This window comes from Apiospora hydei (assembly GCF_038363865.1).
Source record: "Apiospora hydei strain CBS 114990 chromosome Unknown utg000010l_segment0_segment0, whole genome shotgun sequence".
In the NCBI taxonomy this organism is placed as follows: Eukaryota; Fungi; Ascomycota; class Sordariomycetes; order Amphisphaeriales; family Apiosporaceae; genus Apiospora; species Apiospora hydei.
Window position 1 is genome coordinate 2,437,695 of NW_027117369.1, and position 14,527 is coordinate 2,452,221.

The following is a 14,527-nucleotide window of genomic DNA, read 5'->3' on the forward strand; positions in this document are numbered from 1 at the left end:
GTCACAGACCTTGCAGGGCTGGACCGACCCCCTTAGAGCAATTGGCATTGACGTAAACTCCCCTTCCAAAGGGGCATGAAACGATTGAGCTCCCATTATCGCACCATTCCCTTTCGACCAGCCGTTGAGCGTGTTTCGAGCGCGACATATATCCGCGAAATGGACCATCGTGGATAGCGAAAGATTTCATCTCGTCAGGTAGCCAGCCAGTGGTAATCTCCATGGCGACCATCCATCCGCCATTCAGCGGCAAAGGTTCTTATGACTAACAGCCTCTTTGCAGCAACTGCGTCTCGGCACTTTACTTCCGCAGCAATGCAGCAACGCAGGTACAGGCGCGGATACTGGTCTAAAGGGTCACGAACTACCAGCTGCGCATTGGCGAAGACATTCTAGGCGAGAGCAAGTTCCGTTTCCATGGTAGCTGGCGTGGGACAATATGTTAATAAGTGTCTATTGCCTCCGGGGCCTTCAGTCCGGGTCGGTGCCCGGGGTAAATATTTATTATTGAAGAGTCACAACGACACCGGAGAATAAGCCCCGGCGTCGCATGGGTTTTGTTACTAACCTTGGGCCAGTGAAGCGCATATGTATGTTTGATTGCACCATAGAGCGATGGGACGTCGACAAAATGCAACCGAATCGACGTCATGTCCCACCAGCCCCAGGGGTCGTACCCAATCGTGGGCCGTATCCCCACAGGCGGCCACCGGCAAGGACGCCGATCTGAATGTCGTTATGGCCGAAGGTCCCACCAGAGACAAATCTCCGTGGGGAGTCTTGCCGAATGTTCGATATAATTGGACTTTCACTTACGAATATCTGATTTCATGAAGGCCAGGATGCTAGGGCAAGGTGTCAGCGACCCGACTCCGACGTGGTCTGGACAGCACCGACATGCCTGATCCCCAGCACCGACACCGATGCTTCTAATACAAGCAGATGCCCGTTTCCACCCACCGTTTTTAGGTAACATGAAAGCCCTTTTGGGCTTCGCGACATGAAGGAGATGCCATTTTTGGGATGGAATGCAACAACTACGCTGTTCATGGCAATGGCCTCGCCGAAGTTAAAGATCCGCTTGAGTAGAATCACGCTGGAACACCTAGAATGTGCGGTGGCTCTATGATGACTGTTGGCTGATTACAACTGATGCGCTGGCGATAGCACGCTGGCGCCGTCGCGGCATTGAGCTCGGATTGGAGTGTTTCGAGTTTTATCAAACACCTCAGCGCCAATTGACCCCATATAGTATCCCAGACCCTGGCCTATATAGTTTCTCGAAGCTGCTAAGACTCCAATATCTCCCCAGCTTAAGCTCAGGGCTGGAGCAGCGAGGTGATGATCTTGACCCCTTTTGACTACATCGAGATTTGCCCCTGATAGCAACACTGGCTGTCAAGGCCGTTTCTGCGAGGATGACGGTCAACACATGATGCCCGATCTGTATTCGCCGTTACTGCAACAGAGAAATCTTGCAAATCTGCCAAAGTGACGACATCGGTGTTGCTGGGCTATTCCCGAGGTCAATTCAATGACGGTGGCTGAACTGCCTGCTCAAGGAGAGAGACTACGGTAGTCATTTTCAAGACTTATAAAATATGTTTATACCCCCTTTCCATACTTTGTTTAGAAGCGGTTCTCCTTGGATCATGTTCCTCCCGCCAGCCCCTATCTTGAAGTTACAGAATCCGCTCCTTCTAACATTTATCATCATAATTTCCCCCCTTAATTGCCGGACGCTCCCAACATGGCACCCAACACATTCACCCACGGCAGTGGGGACCGCGACCGCTTCCCGTCCCGACACCCTGATCTCCCACCGCCCGTCACCTTCCCCTTCCAATCCCGGGACGCCGATATCTCCAACCCGGACACCCTGAACGAACCGCTACTGGAGGGCCCCGTCTACAACAATGGCGGAAGCTCCTCCCCGGGCCTGCCCCGGCCCTCGACGGACTCGCTGCCGCCCAACTCCAACACCGCGGCGCGGCTCGCCGAGCTCCGCAACGAGATGAAGGCCAACAAGCGTCAAATCCAGGCGCTCACCGAGGCCTATAGCGCCGTGCAGAGCGCCGCGTCGGATATCTCGTCCACGCAGGAGATGCTCAGGAACTCGGGTCACGCGAGACGGCGTACGTGTACCACCACATCCTCCCGACCCGTTTACCCAAACTCTCTAAAGGGCACCTGTTGCCTGTCTATATCCTCCTATTGTGTTTTCGCTACCCGTATGAACTAACCCGTCTGATGTGCCAACAGCCATGTACTCCTCATATGACGCACCCCTGCGTGGGAAGAGCACCCGCACCCAGGGGGACAAGTCCCGGGGCTACCATGAGGAAGACCCGGACGGCATCGAAGAATCCCATAGGCAAGCCGTGCCCCAGGAGAGCCAGGGCTGGGTGGACGAGGAATACTACGAGGGCAACCCGTGGTACGGGCAGCCGCGCGACAAGCCCGTCTACAGCCTGGGAAACACCCTACCCCACACGATGCGAGGCTACGGCAAGAAGAAGCAGCCACCGAAAAGTCACAACAGGGACGAAGCATCCGCCGCCGAGGAAGGCCATGCACAGCCCAAGAACAAGAACACGCAGCAGAGCAGCGGCGGCGACGGCCACTTCGACGAGGAAGGACGGCAGCCCCCGAACAAGAACCAGCAGCAGAGCAGCGGCAACAATGAGGACGATGGCGGTGGTCAGCAGACCCAAGAAAAGGAGAACCACCAGGACAGAGAGGACCGCGGCGGCCTCGAGCCCGGCGACAAGTACAAGGTCGACGGGGAGCCGATGGGCGACTCGGAGGACAAGCTGGCGAGGGAGGGCAAGAAGGACCCCAATGATCTGCGGAACTGGTGGGCGCGCCTTCGAGCCAAGTATCCGGAGCCACTCGCGGAATTTCTTGCTGTACGTATCTCCCACCTTCCCCGTTTTTGTTTTTATCATCCTAGATCAAAGCTTTCTTCATGAACAACAGCTGACTCTGAACCCACAGACGGGAATGTCCATCTTCCTGGGTATCAGCGCGACGCTCACAGTGAACCTCTCCAAGAACCAGGAGAGCCAGTACGGCACCTACGAGACCTCGTGCTGGGCCTGGGGCTTCGCCTTCATGTTCGGCATCTACATCGGCGGCGGCGTCTCGGGCGCGCACATGAGCCCCGCCATCTCCGTCAGCCTGAGCCTGTTCCGCGGCTTCCCCTGGCGGCAGTGCGCGCTCTACGTCGTCGTCCAGTTCGCCGCGAGCCTGTGCGCCGCCGCGCTCGCCTACGGCATCTACTACGACGCGCTGCACCACGTCGACCCGGCCATGGAGACGGGCTGGCAGAGCTTCTTCAGCTACCCGCAGGAGTGGGTCTCGAACGAGACGGCCTTCTGCAGCCAGGTCGTCGCCGGCGCCGTCATGATGATCGCCGTCTTCGCGCTCGGCGACGACCAGAACAACCCGCCCGGCATGGGCATGCACGCCTTCATCCTCGGCATGCTGCAGACCACGCTCAAGTTCTCGCTGGGTTACAACACCGGCTCGGCCCTGAACCCGGCCTCGGACTTTGGGCCCCGCCTCGTCGCCTGGGCCGTCGGGTACCGCACCCCCCAAGGCCTTCACCAACGCGTGGTGGATATACGGGCCCTGGGGCGGCGCCATGGTGGGCTCGATCGCAGGCTGCCTCATCTACGACCTCTTCATCTTCGTCGGGTCGGAGTCGCCCGTCAACTACAAGATGCCCGGCACCATCCGGAAGCGGACCAAGAAGATGTTCGGCCGTAAGTAAAGACCGCGTGTCAGACAAGGCGGATTAGGAAAGAGGAAAAAGACGATGCGATGAATGATGTAATTAGGAAGGAAGACGAGGGAAGCTACTCGAATATTGAACACAATGTGAAAATGGGGATTGCTCGACTTTTGAAAAGTAGATATTGTCGAGCAGCGACACAGGGGGACGGCGACGCGAAATGAAACATGCCAATATTCATAAAGGCCGAGGATAGATGGACAATGGGATACAACAGCCTGTGCTTAGCAAAACGAGTAGCTCCGGCCGATTCTGGGAACTAATAACAAAAGAAAAGAAGAAATAGAAGATACGCTAGAAATCGCCGCGGAGAGGCACTTGCTGCTTTTTGTGGATTGGCTTCTGCGAAATCTCGACGGTGTGTCGCAAACCAATGTTGAAGGACATCTTCATGTAGACCATTCGACCATCTAACTACATGGTAAATCATAAGTCCAAAACACCCCTCTCGGTGAATGCTTAGAGAAGTAACTGTAGAAGGCTTCATGCCAGCCGCCTCTCCCCTAGTACTTATTAGTATGTGTCCCCATACTCGCTACCCAGTAAACTGCTTGCCCAATTGTCAGTATCCGAACTATCATCACTCCCCGAATCAGAGTCAGTGTCAGTATCAGTCCAAGCATCATCACCATCGTCATCGATAGCACGGGGGTCGAAAGTACGGCCATTATCGGTTGAATAACTGTAGGGGCCGACCTCCCCGCTACCTTTCAAGAAGGCTTTCCACTCAGCCGGATCCTCCATCCTCTCGTTCCACAGCCTGCAATCCTCTGCACTGATCGTCCATCCCATATCCCTCATCTCCTCCGCGAGCCTCTTGTCAAAGAGGGAAAGTTCGTCCACCTGTATAATGACGTGCATCAAAGACGGGATGGACCGGAAGTGTGCATCGACCAAGCCCAACGCCTCGCGCCGGACCGACCGCTTCCGTCACAGGAGCTTCTTTTCCATGCAGACATGGGTGCTCTGCCGGTCCGACGACAAGGTACGCAGGTCGGGGCAGCCGCGCCGCAGGCTCGCCAGGATCTCCACGTCGTCCGGCCGAAGCGCCATCTTGCCCCCCAGCTTGATGTGCTGGAGCAGCGGGAACGGGATGCGGACGTGCCGGATATACCCTGCGTTGCGGCTACCGATCCTCTGGAGGAAGGCGACTATGTCTTCGGGGAGGTTTATGTAGGGAAATGCGAAGCGGTTCTGGCCGTAGAAGACGGGGCAGGCTTCGGCGTGGACTGTCTTGTTCGTGCGGAGAAGCGGAATGGCGCAGCCTCTATTCGTCCGGCTCCGCTTAGCCAAGGGCTGGAGGGCTTCTAGGAATTGAAGGCATTGCTGATATACCTGATCTCTGATTTCGCGGGGCAGGCTAAACAAGGATCTCTGTTCCATTTTCCCTCATAAATAATGACGATTACTGTTTACGGCGGTAGTAAAGATTCCAGGTAATGTATCATTGCGAAGTAGTGATCCAATTAGGTGGCTGAAGCAGCAAAAAAGAAAAACCGAACCACTGATCTGGAGCGCTCTACGGCACTTGAGCACCAAACACCTAAAGGGAGGGGAAGCATGGACGCCAGCAATGCGGGGGCAATTAGCGCTAGAATTAGACACTGTACCTGCATGATAGCCCTAAAATAGTGGGCTACAGCGGGAAGCAGGACGATGCGGCAGCAACGTCAAAAATGTTGGGCAATGCCCTCGTGGTACGACCCTGCACCACCGTGTTGCACGAACGCTGCAACGCGACCCGTCTCCAGCAAAGCAATGGGTGCGATATCGAACCAATTTACTATACAGAGCTGGCCACGATCGAGGTGCATTGCCCGATTTGCCTGAAGACGTCGTCCTGCTAGTAGCTGCCGGCTATTGAAACTTCCAGAGCACCTGCAGGCCCTGACAGTCGTCCCGGAGCGAGGATAGTGCTTCTGGGAGAGCCATAGGGCGCTGCTCGTCATAGGCCACGCTCGCGCCCACATTGATCAGGACGGTACTGGGTCCGTTACCTCGTTGCAGCCACACGGCCACTCCAGGGTCCTGTTCGACCACGGATGGGGACAACAGGATAATAGGCCCTTCGCAAGTCACATTGGCGGGATGTAGACGAGAGGAATCCCAGCCTCTGGCAACGTCTGAGCGATCTGGGACGTTCTTTCGGGGCGATACATATTGTAGAAATCGATCACCCGGACGATCCCGGCCTGTTGTCATAGGTAGGTCTTCGTGGCACGTCGATCCCGAGCCACATGGATGAATAGGAACGACCACGTGTAGGTACTTCTGCCGCACCGACTGGATGGTGGTCTTGTGCATATTGTGGAGGGCACCAAATACGTTGATGATGGAGACGCCGTGTTGTTCATACCTTGGACAAGAGCAAAGGACATGGGGTTCTCGCGACGGTACTGTAATAGTATGGCAGCATATGCTATGAATAGGATCAGAGCGAAATTGCCTACGCTCCTTGACATTGCCTAATGAATATGTAGTGTTTATGTTCTAGCACAGAAGGCAGACACAATTTGAGGTGATGACAGTGTATTGGACAGTATCTCATAGCCTAGAATGAATTATCGAGCGAGTCCAATTTGACGCCTTCCCCATCGAAGTCTCTCGCCCCTTCATCAGAATCCTGACAAACATAATCCTACACAATCCTCCTGGCTGTATTGGCTACAGAGTGGCTCAGCCTCTTATGGTACCAAATCAACACCACCTGATGCGCCCCAGCCCTTATTTCCGTACAATGATCGTCCTCATCTCATGTATTCGTATGCAGCGACGAGTAAGCTTGTGCAACCACGCCTCAGTTGCGCTTAGTTATATCTTCGCCTCCAAGGAGGTGTGTGTCTCTTTTTTGGGTTGTTGTTGTTGTTGGGTTCTTTTCTTACAGCAGCTGATGGTGTCGTTGCTGTCCACAGAATGGAACAAAGTGAGTAACTGTTTTTTTTTGGTGGTTGTTGTTCGGCTCCTACAGCAGCCGGTGATGTCGCTGTTGTGTACGGAAACCGGCCGCATGATCTTCTGTCAACCAGTTCTCTGGCTTAATTATCTCCCAGAGGCACTCCCCGACATACTCCAACCATGCCTCGTGCTTCTCGGCCGGCTCGCTGCTGCCAAGTCGAGCGACCTCGCTGTTCGTCAAGAAGCGAATGCGGAAGCCGTGACAGTATCCCTTCACCGTGACCGGCTCGATGTGGATTCCGCCACTGCCCTTGTAGCGGAAGAGGAGGGGACGGTAGGAATGAAGCATGTCCTCCCGCATGCGTTCCGTCTCAAGGAAGTTGAATGGGATGTCGATCTTAAGATCTTTGAGGGTGGCGAAGTATCTCTTCTTGGCGTAGTGCAAGAAGTTGCCCAATGTCTTGTGGCCGATTGCCTCGGGGTCTTCATAGGCTTCGTACTAGGAATCGTCAGGTACTGTTTTAGAAGCTCGCAGCGTCATTCTCTCGAGTTGGCTGAAGTGAACGCGCGTCATGCTCTCACAGAGCAGCTTGTAGGCGCAGTCGATGTAAAGACGGTGCGTCTTAGGGTTCATGTAGGCACGGAAGATGTAGACCGAGGAGTTCGGCACCTTGACATACCACTTCAGTGTCTCGTTGCGAGACTCCTTGTGCACTCGAGAACTGATTGGTAGTTTGTTTTCTGCGCCAACGATTGGCTCATAGCGGCGAGTGTGAGTAGTCAAGTCGTAGGGGGCAACGGCCTGATGATCCCAAGTGGCACGCCACTAGATATTCATATGTCAGTTGTTGATCTAAATAACGCATACCAACTTGACAGGACGGTGAGGGTGGCGGAAAGAAAACTCAGAGGGCAGTGGTAATCCCGCGGATGTGACTGGACGGCAGAGTAGTGTAATATGTGCTTGAACTTACGATCTGATGGCGCAGCTCAATCGGAAGCCGATTGAACGGCGTGAAAGTGGCAATCTTCATGTTGTGGATCTTGGCGTGGATTATGTAGGTTTTTGTCTAGATTGTTGATGGTTCCAGGGAGCCAGAGGATGCTGTGATGGAAGCGAAGGATACTGAAACTTATTTCCAAGTTGGTCCGGGTAATTGACCACAAGGGATCAGCTAGTGATGGCTTGGTGAGAATGAAGAAGACGTGCTGTAAGATGGCAGTTGTCCTGAGTGATGGTTTGGTAGAAATTTAACCTGAACGTGGTCGACAGGAGAAATGTTGGTCTGGAGAAGGTCTGTTGAGAAGAGAGATAATGTAGAGGAAGTTGATCCAGCGAGAATTCCTCTGCAAGCGGTTGTTTGTGAGAAAGGTAGCCAAGAGACAGAAGATGTGACGAAGGCTGGTCGTCAGGAAGTTGATGAGGAGTGATTCTGATCTGTTGACCTGCAAAAAGATGACGAGAAGAGAAATGATGGGAGAGGAGGAGGGAGGGAGGTCATTTATTTATAGGTTTCTCTACCTGGGTGATTAGGAGTGATTGAATACAATGCTCACTTGGATCAGTGACCCGCTTATCAGAGGCGAAGAAAATAATCAAAAAGTGAGGAACAATCAGTACTGATTAAATCTATCTACTGATTATCAAAACCACTGTGCCCTTGACCCGCACCTCACTTGATTTTCACTCGCTCGTAAGCTACCCCGGCTTTACGGAGTGGCTGATCCAACTGCATCAGCGAGGCCTTCCAAGCTCTGTCAAATCAACTTCACGGACAAGTAGCTGCCAAACCAAGTAACCATATCTTGTTCACTTGTGCCACCCTGATGTGTCGTTAATGCAACGTAGATACCCTACTGTTGGCAATGCTGCTTTGCCAGTGTAATCAGCAGGATGAGCAGACCAACTGGATTGTCGAATGATCCGTTCATTGACCCCTAGAACAGGTAAGGATCCTGCTGGTCCACAAGGTAGTTGTCGATACGGTCCTTCTTTAGGAATGCCTCGGGCTCGAGCACGTTCCAAAGGGCGATGCCTACAAACTCCAACCAGGCCCGGTGCTTCGCTGCCAGTTCGGCTTCGCCAGTCACGTAAACAGCCTCACGCTGGTTTAGAAAAAGGATCTCGAACCCCATCAGGCGGCCATCTTCGTGTCTCGGAATGATTTGTACCCCGCCTGTTCCTTCTTCTTTGTAGCGAAAGAAATGTTTGGCGCAAATCGAATCACGCATGTCCTCGCGGACTTGTTCGATCTGTAGGGGATATATATCAAAGTTGAGTCTGCTGTGCAACTCGAGTCTGATTTCGCGAAGGCTTGGCAGGTATGATTCCTTGACGTGGTGTAGGAAGTTCTCGAAGGTCTTGTAACCTAGTCCTCTGTTGTAGTAAGGCTCCGAGAACCACTTACCATGTAGGCCGGACTCAGGATAGTCCCAGTCCTCATAGTAGATATAGGTGGACAATGATAGTTTCTGGACTGTCAGGAATTGCGCAGGATCCATGTCAGGGCAGAGTGACTCGATGAGTTCAAAACACAGACGGTCGATCTCGGGGTTGAAATAAGAGTCAATGACGTGGGGATATGAGCAGACAATCTTGCGATAAACTCGCAAGGTCTCTTCACGAGACTCCTGATTGACAATGGCAGTAACAGGCAGTTTAGCCCATGGTTTCGACTGGCGTATTTCATAATCCCATCCGCTTGTCTTCTCCGGTCCAATATTCTTGGGTGTCCACGTCGCACGCCACTAGATAATTGCAAGTTAGCCAGGTAGGCGATTTTAATACCCAAAATGCGCTAAGGCAGGATAGACAGCACTTTGATGGTATTATATAAGACCAGTTGACAGGCGACTTACAATCTTGAGTCGAAGCTCAACGGGTAGACGCGAGAATAGCTTGAATTCGGCATCATGATCGGGAATCAAAGGCTCAATGGGTAGCCCCAAAGCGTCCTTAAATCCCGAGAAGTCTTCCATCTTGTAGTTGAATATCGCGGTTGCGTCTGCGCTGTGTTGGTACGAGAAATGAACGCCGCGTGGTGACAGGTAACGTGGCCTACCTTGTTGTGAAAGGACAGAACGGATGGGCCAGCATCAAAGTGATGATGGTCTGTCAAGGGAATTTAAACCAGAGGGAAGGAAACAGCATGCATTTACGAGACAAGTGCCTGGAAAGAGCGGCTTCATCGGACCAAGGATTTTCAAGTTACTAGGAGATTAAAACAAAACTTTTGCCCCACTCGCACTTTATCTGCAATTCACCTCGTATTATTACTGTTTTATGCTTCAAGGTAAGTAAGCTAGGTGTTGGCGGTTATGCCGCTAATACCAATGATGATTCCAGTGGTATCTTTCTGGATTAACTCGAGTAACAACCGATCTTTGAGCGGTTATGCCGTTGGCTCCAATGGGCACCTCGCGTACCGAGCCTCATAGGAAGTAGTCATCCTGTCGGTCCGTGAGGTAACCGTTGATGCCGTCCTTGTCCATGAAGTAATGAGGGGCGAACACTGACCAGAGGGTGAGGCCCACAAACTCCAGCCAGACACGATGTTTTGCGGCCGGCTCATCAAGGAGGCAAGAGGTCTCGCTCGGTCTCAGGAAGTGGATCTCAAAGCCCTTCAACTGGCTCCAGATGCGTCCGTGGCGTGACCAGTATTCTTCAGAGACCTTTACTGTCTTGACCAAAGGTATGATCTCTACCCCTCCCGAGCCTTCCTTGTAGCGGAAGAAAAGAGGGCGGATCGAGTCGCGCATATCCTCCCGAACTCTACCAAATGGGCCCATTTTCGAATCCGGGCCCGTCGTGCTGGTCGAGCTTCAGGTAGTCAAGATCTGGCAAATATCGGGCCTTGAAATAATGCAAGATGGTTCCGATGGTCATGTACTGGGGTCGACTATGCGCAGAGTAGAACTCGTGGAACCAGAAGCTGTCCCAGCTCTCGTCGAAGGTGCCCCCCAGTTGAAGTGGAAGCAGGTAGCGATTATGAGTCTTCGAACACCGAGAAGGTGCGTAGGGTTGAGGGTACTGCTGCATATGCGGCGCGCACAAGAGTAGACCCGCAGGAAGTCGATCTCCTGGTTAAAAAAGGAGCAGAAGGCCCAGCAATCCGTGCTGGGAATCTTGCGGTACATTCGCAGCGTTTCATTCCGTGATTCCTGATTGACCCGAGCCGTGACTGGCAGGCTGCCATCTGGCGGAGAGGAGACTTCGCCGTGTGTCTGATTGTAGATATGACCGTACTCAGTTTCCGCTAGGAACAAGCACTTCTTCGGCCAAACCTCTTTGGGGATCCAGGTTGCGCGCCACTAAAGAGCGTATGTTAATTAGAAACGGGATAATAGAAAACGGTATAACCACTAGCAGGATAACCAGTAGCAGGATAACCAACTTACAATCTTGAGTCGAAGCTCGATAGGGAGACGTGGGAATGGCTTGAACTCGGCACCACCATTGCCATCGGAGTCATGTACCGTAGGCTCCTCCTCGAATAACCAGAGAGATTCCTTGAACGCCGAGAAAACATCCATCTTGAAGTTGGGTATTGATGGTGTAACGAGGTAATCGATGTATCTCTTTGGCGAGGCAATGTGAATAAATGAGCCAAGGGCGATGATGGTCTGTCAATGAAAACAATCAAAAGTGAAGGATCACTGGGATAGTCAACGGACAGTGACTGGAAGCAGCAGTTCAACCTGAAAATCGGATGAGGTTATTCAAGCTGCGGAGATGGAAATAAATTTGCAATTACTCCATTTGCACAATGTGTTGAAGTGAAAAGGAAACTGCCGCTCGAGTAGCAAGCTTTTGATGAATTGACCCACTTTCTACGGTTATCCAAGTATTCATGTAGATGAACGTTTCCCAACCAGCTATTCCATATTTCAAGCAGCCATTCCATGTCCCGTTTACGGCCTTCCCATTGTCACTGAGTCGCCGACAACCTGGGATTGCGTCACGTAAACAAGACGCAGGTAGATACATATTATCTCATGCCGTTTCGGGGTTGCATTACGGAGTCATCAACGGAGAATACGTGGCAGAGATAGATGCCCAAGCGATCCAGGACGTCTCGGTGTTCCAATGGGTTCACACCAACGCCGTCCCCGCCGAACCGAGACGCTTCCTTTTCCTTCATGAACAGGACCCTGATCTTATCCGGGCCGCGGAACGAGAGAGAACTTTCGTCAACGGAGGATGACGGGGAGATGTGCACACCACCCCCATCCTCCGTTCGAAAGAAGATGGGAGTCATTTGTCGATCGCGGAAGACGCGCGCTACACCAAGACCTCTTCCGTACCGGCGAGACGTGTGCTCGAGGTCCAAGCCAATGTCCAGGTCGGCCGTGAGCTCGCGCAGGCTAGGGAAGGAGGCCGCCACCACGTAGCGCAGGAAGTTGTCGAAGGGCCTGGAGCCCATTACGTAGCGATCGTGGCGATCCGCCGGGTAGGATGCCAGTGGGCAGGCCAGTGGGACGTGGATTCTCTCGAGCTTCCGGGTAAGGGTGGGGGAGTACGATTTGACGGGCACCTTCCGCCAACCGCAGCAGCTGAAAGACACGGTGTCGATTTCGTAATTGACTACATCGTTGGGATCGTAGGGCCACTGCATGTAAGGCCAATACGAAGGGGGTGGCGGCGTGTTGCTGTACTTGCGAAGAGTTTCCCAGCGGGACTCTTGGTTGACGGCCGCTGTGACTGGAAGCGGCGTCTTTAGACGCTGGTACCAGTGAGTGACTCGAATGAATAGCACTTGAGCGATCCCGCAGGGGAATGCCGAGAACTTGCGAGGAGTCCACGAGGCCCGCCACTGTCGTAGTCCAAGGTTAGCGGATGACTAGGTAAAGAATACATGGTATGGAAGAGAGGCGGCTCACAATCTTGCATCGAATCTCAGGGGGAAGACGTGCGAACTGGTGAAAGATTGCATTTCCTTTCGGTGCCGGAGGGGAATCCGTTTCTTTACACGGAAGGTCACACGGAAAACTCATGATGGGACTGGTGAGATATTGTCAATGTATAGTATGGAGTATTGGAGGCGCTCACGATGAGGCATCAAGTTGGATGGACGAGATTCGGCGAGACAAAAAAGAAAGAAATCGAGTGATAAGGAGCAGTTGGAAAAATTAGCCAGCTATCATACATAGACCAGGGAGTTATTTGGCCATAAGGTTTCTTCGTAACCAAGGATGGCAAGCAGTATGTTCAGTTTTAAGTTCCATCACGACATCTCACTCGGCCAAATGGGGATGGAAATTTAATTGATTAACGATGTGTGCTGACTGAAATCCGAGTCCTTCTCTACGTGGCCACACAGCTGATTCTCGTATACTGTAGTGCGTCTGACTATGAAGCAGTGCAAGGTTGCCAACAGGTAGCATACCAACTACTTCTTGCACAATGTTGGACTAGACTGTTCCTGGCATGCAGAAGGTATGTAGTGTCGGAACACTGCCAATCACCACTGCGACTGGATGGTGTATCGATGATCACCCATCAGCTGGTCGACTTCTTGGTCGTCCAACAAGAAGCCTCCCGGAAGAAAAACGTGCCAGAGACATAATCCCAGGTGGTCTATAAACACCTTGTGCTTTGAAGGGTCTTTGCCGTCGCCATATCTGTCTGCCTCGTGCTTCTCCATGATCAGGATCTTGATCGAGTCCCACCCGCCCCAGTAGTTGGTAGTCGGCAGGAACTGCAATCCATGCCCATCTACCGTCCGGAAGAAAAGAGGGCGGAAGGAGCAGCTCATGCCTGGTGCGGCGCGGCGAGGGGCTGACAAAAACGACTTGCCTCCGCGCTCAAGTTGTGGCGAAAGATCGATGTCAAGTTCGCGCAATTTCGGAAAGTACCTTGTCGCGACGTAGCATAGGAAATTGTCGAATGTGTTCAAGTCCGTTCGCGTAGGTTGGCAGCCAAATACCCAGCATTTGGGAACAATCGTGATTCGCTGGAGGTTTTGCAAAATCGCCCAGGGCAACTCTCGAGCGCTGTAAGACGGGCCGTAACAACTGAAGGTCATGGTATCTACTTCATAATTGATGAAGCCGCTGATGTCCCATGAGGACGTGGTGTTGGGGATTTTGGAATACACTCGTAACGTTTCTGCGCGAGCCTCTTGGTTCACGCGGGCTGTGGCCGGAAGGGGTGCAACCACGCGTCTGTAGCCCTTGCGAGTCCACTTCCTTGTCGCATCACATGGTGACGATGAAAATCGGCGGGGAGTGCATGCAGCTTGCCACTGAGGCACACAACGTTAGATGTTGATATGGAAAGAGAAGGCAGGAGCAACTTACAATCTTGCATCTAATCTCAGCCGGTAGTCGCGGGAATGGGGTGAATTCGTCGACTTGAGTGAATGACCCGCGGAAACTCGGTAGATCCCAAGGGATCTCAATAGGATCTACTCCCATTGCGAGTTTGTATGTGCCTGTTTTGTTGGTAGCACTCCAGATGAAGCACAGTATGGCTGTTGCGAAGATTGTAGGAAGTTGGATCAAACGGCTACGCTGAGAAACAAGTGGGGGTGGGGGTTCATTCGACTAGGCACCTAACAATGTAGAGAAAGGGCGTTTTTTAGAAGGCAAAGACGATAGAGTCAAGTCCTGAGCTACTTAGGTACAGACGCCCCAGGGCGTCCCACTAAGGACATATCTACCAGCGAAATCTCGTATGAACATCCCCGTTGTCTCGTTCCTTCTCTGATGGTGTCTTTGAGCGGAGAAACCAGCAGCGTAGAATTAGGAGTGCGATGTCTCCTCGTTGACCAGTTGTTCAATTTCCTGCCCTTCCCTCAAGAAGTCGTTGGGTGCGAACACGTGCCAGAGGCATAG

At 52.7% G+C, this 14,527-nt stretch overlaps 9 protein-coding genes across 9 annotated transcripts; 2 read left to right on the plus strand and 7 right to left on the minus strand.

Moving 5' to 3' along the window:
- Positions 1 to 1,750: 1,750 nt before the first annotated feature.
- Positions 1,751 to 3,775, plus strand: PG997_014986 (uncharacterized protein; the record flags this gene model as incomplete). The annotated part of the gene is made up of 4 exons (XM_066819300.1): positions 1,751 to 2,135; positions 2,263 to 2,909; positions 2,980 to 3,579; positions 3,602 to 3,775. The coding sequence occupies 4 exons, from the start codon at positions 1,751 to 1,753 to the stop codon at positions 3,773 to 3,775; spliced, it is 1,806 nt and encodes a 601-aa protein (XP_066661488.1).
- Positions 3,776 to 4,726: 951 nt separating this feature from the next.
- On the minus strand, positions 4,727 to 5,179 carry PG997_014987 (uncharacterized protein; the record flags this gene model as incomplete). The annotated part of the gene is made up of 1 exon (XM_066819301.1): positions 4,727 to 5,179. One exon carries the CDS (start codon positions 5,177 to 5,179, stop codon positions 4,727 to 4,729), a length of 453 nt encoding a protein of 150 aa, XP_066661489.1.
- Positions 5,180 to 5,653: 474 nt separating this feature from the next.
- On the minus strand, positions 5,654 to 6,100 carry PG997_014988 (uncharacterized protein; the record flags this gene model as incomplete). Its single annotated transcript, XM_066819302.1, has 1 exon — positions 5,654 to 6,100. One exon carries the CDS (start codon positions 6,098 to 6,100, stop codon positions 5,654 to 5,656), a length of 447 nt encoding a protein of 148 aa, XP_066661490.1.
- A 703-nt stretch (positions 6,101 to 6,803) lies between these two features.
- Positions 6,804 to 7,424, plus strand: PG997_014989 (uncharacterized protein; the record flags this gene model as incomplete). Its single annotated transcript, XM_066819303.1, has 1 exon — positions 6,804 to 7,424. One exon carries the CDS (start codon positions 6,804 to 6,806, stop codon positions 7,422 to 7,424), a length of 621 nt encoding a protein of 206 aa, XP_066661491.1.
- A 1,205-nt stretch (positions 7,425 to 8,629) lies between these two features.
- PG997_014990 (uncharacterized protein) lies at positions 8,630 to 9,670 on the minus strand (the record flags this gene model as incomplete). The annotated part of the gene is made up of 3 exons (XM_066819304.1): positions 8,630 to 9,060; positions 9,100 to 9,439; positions 9,551 to 9,670. The coding sequence occupies 3 exons, from the start codon at positions 9,668 to 9,670 to the stop codon at positions 8,630 to 8,632; spliced, it is 891 nt and encodes a 296-aa protein (XP_066661492.1).
- A 453-nt stretch (positions 9,671 to 10,123) lies between these two features.
- On the minus strand, positions 10,124 to 10,480 carry PG997_014991 (uncharacterized protein; the record flags this gene model as incomplete). The annotated part of the gene is made up of 1 exon (XM_066819305.1): positions 10,124 to 10,480. The coding sequence occupies one exon, from the start codon at positions 10,478 to 10,480 to the stop codon at positions 10,124 to 10,126; it is 357 nt and encodes a 118-aa protein (XP_066661493.1).
- A 93-nt stretch (positions 10,481 to 10,573) lies between these two features.
- Positions 10,574 to 11,224, minus strand: PG997_014992 (uncharacterized protein; the record flags this gene model as incomplete). Its single annotated transcript, XM_066819306.1, has 2 exons — positions 10,574 to 11,002; positions 11,090 to 11,224. The coding sequence occupies 2 exons, from the start codon at positions 11,222 to 11,224 to the stop codon at positions 10,574 to 10,576; spliced, it is 564 nt and encodes a 187-aa protein (XP_066661494.1).
- A 455-nt stretch (positions 11,225 to 11,679) lies between these two features.
- PG997_014993 (uncharacterized protein) lies at positions 11,680 to 12,306 on the minus strand (the record flags this gene model as incomplete). Its single annotated transcript, XM_066819307.1, has 1 exon — positions 11,680 to 12,306. The coding sequence occupies one exon, from the start codon at positions 12,304 to 12,306 to the stop codon at positions 11,680 to 11,682; it is 627 nt and encodes a 208-aa protein (XP_066661495.1).
- An 846-nt stretch (positions 12,307 to 13,152) lies between these two features.
- PG997_014994 (uncharacterized protein) lies at positions 13,153 to 14,107 on the minus strand (the record flags this gene model as incomplete). Its single annotated transcript, XM_066819308.1, has 2 exons — positions 13,153 to 13,935; positions 13,991 to 14,107. 2 exons carry the CDS (start codon positions 14,105 to 14,107, stop codon positions 13,153 to 13,155), a joined length of 900 nt encoding a protein of 299 aa, XP_066661496.1.
- Positions 14,108 to 14,527: the final 420 nt, after the last annotated feature.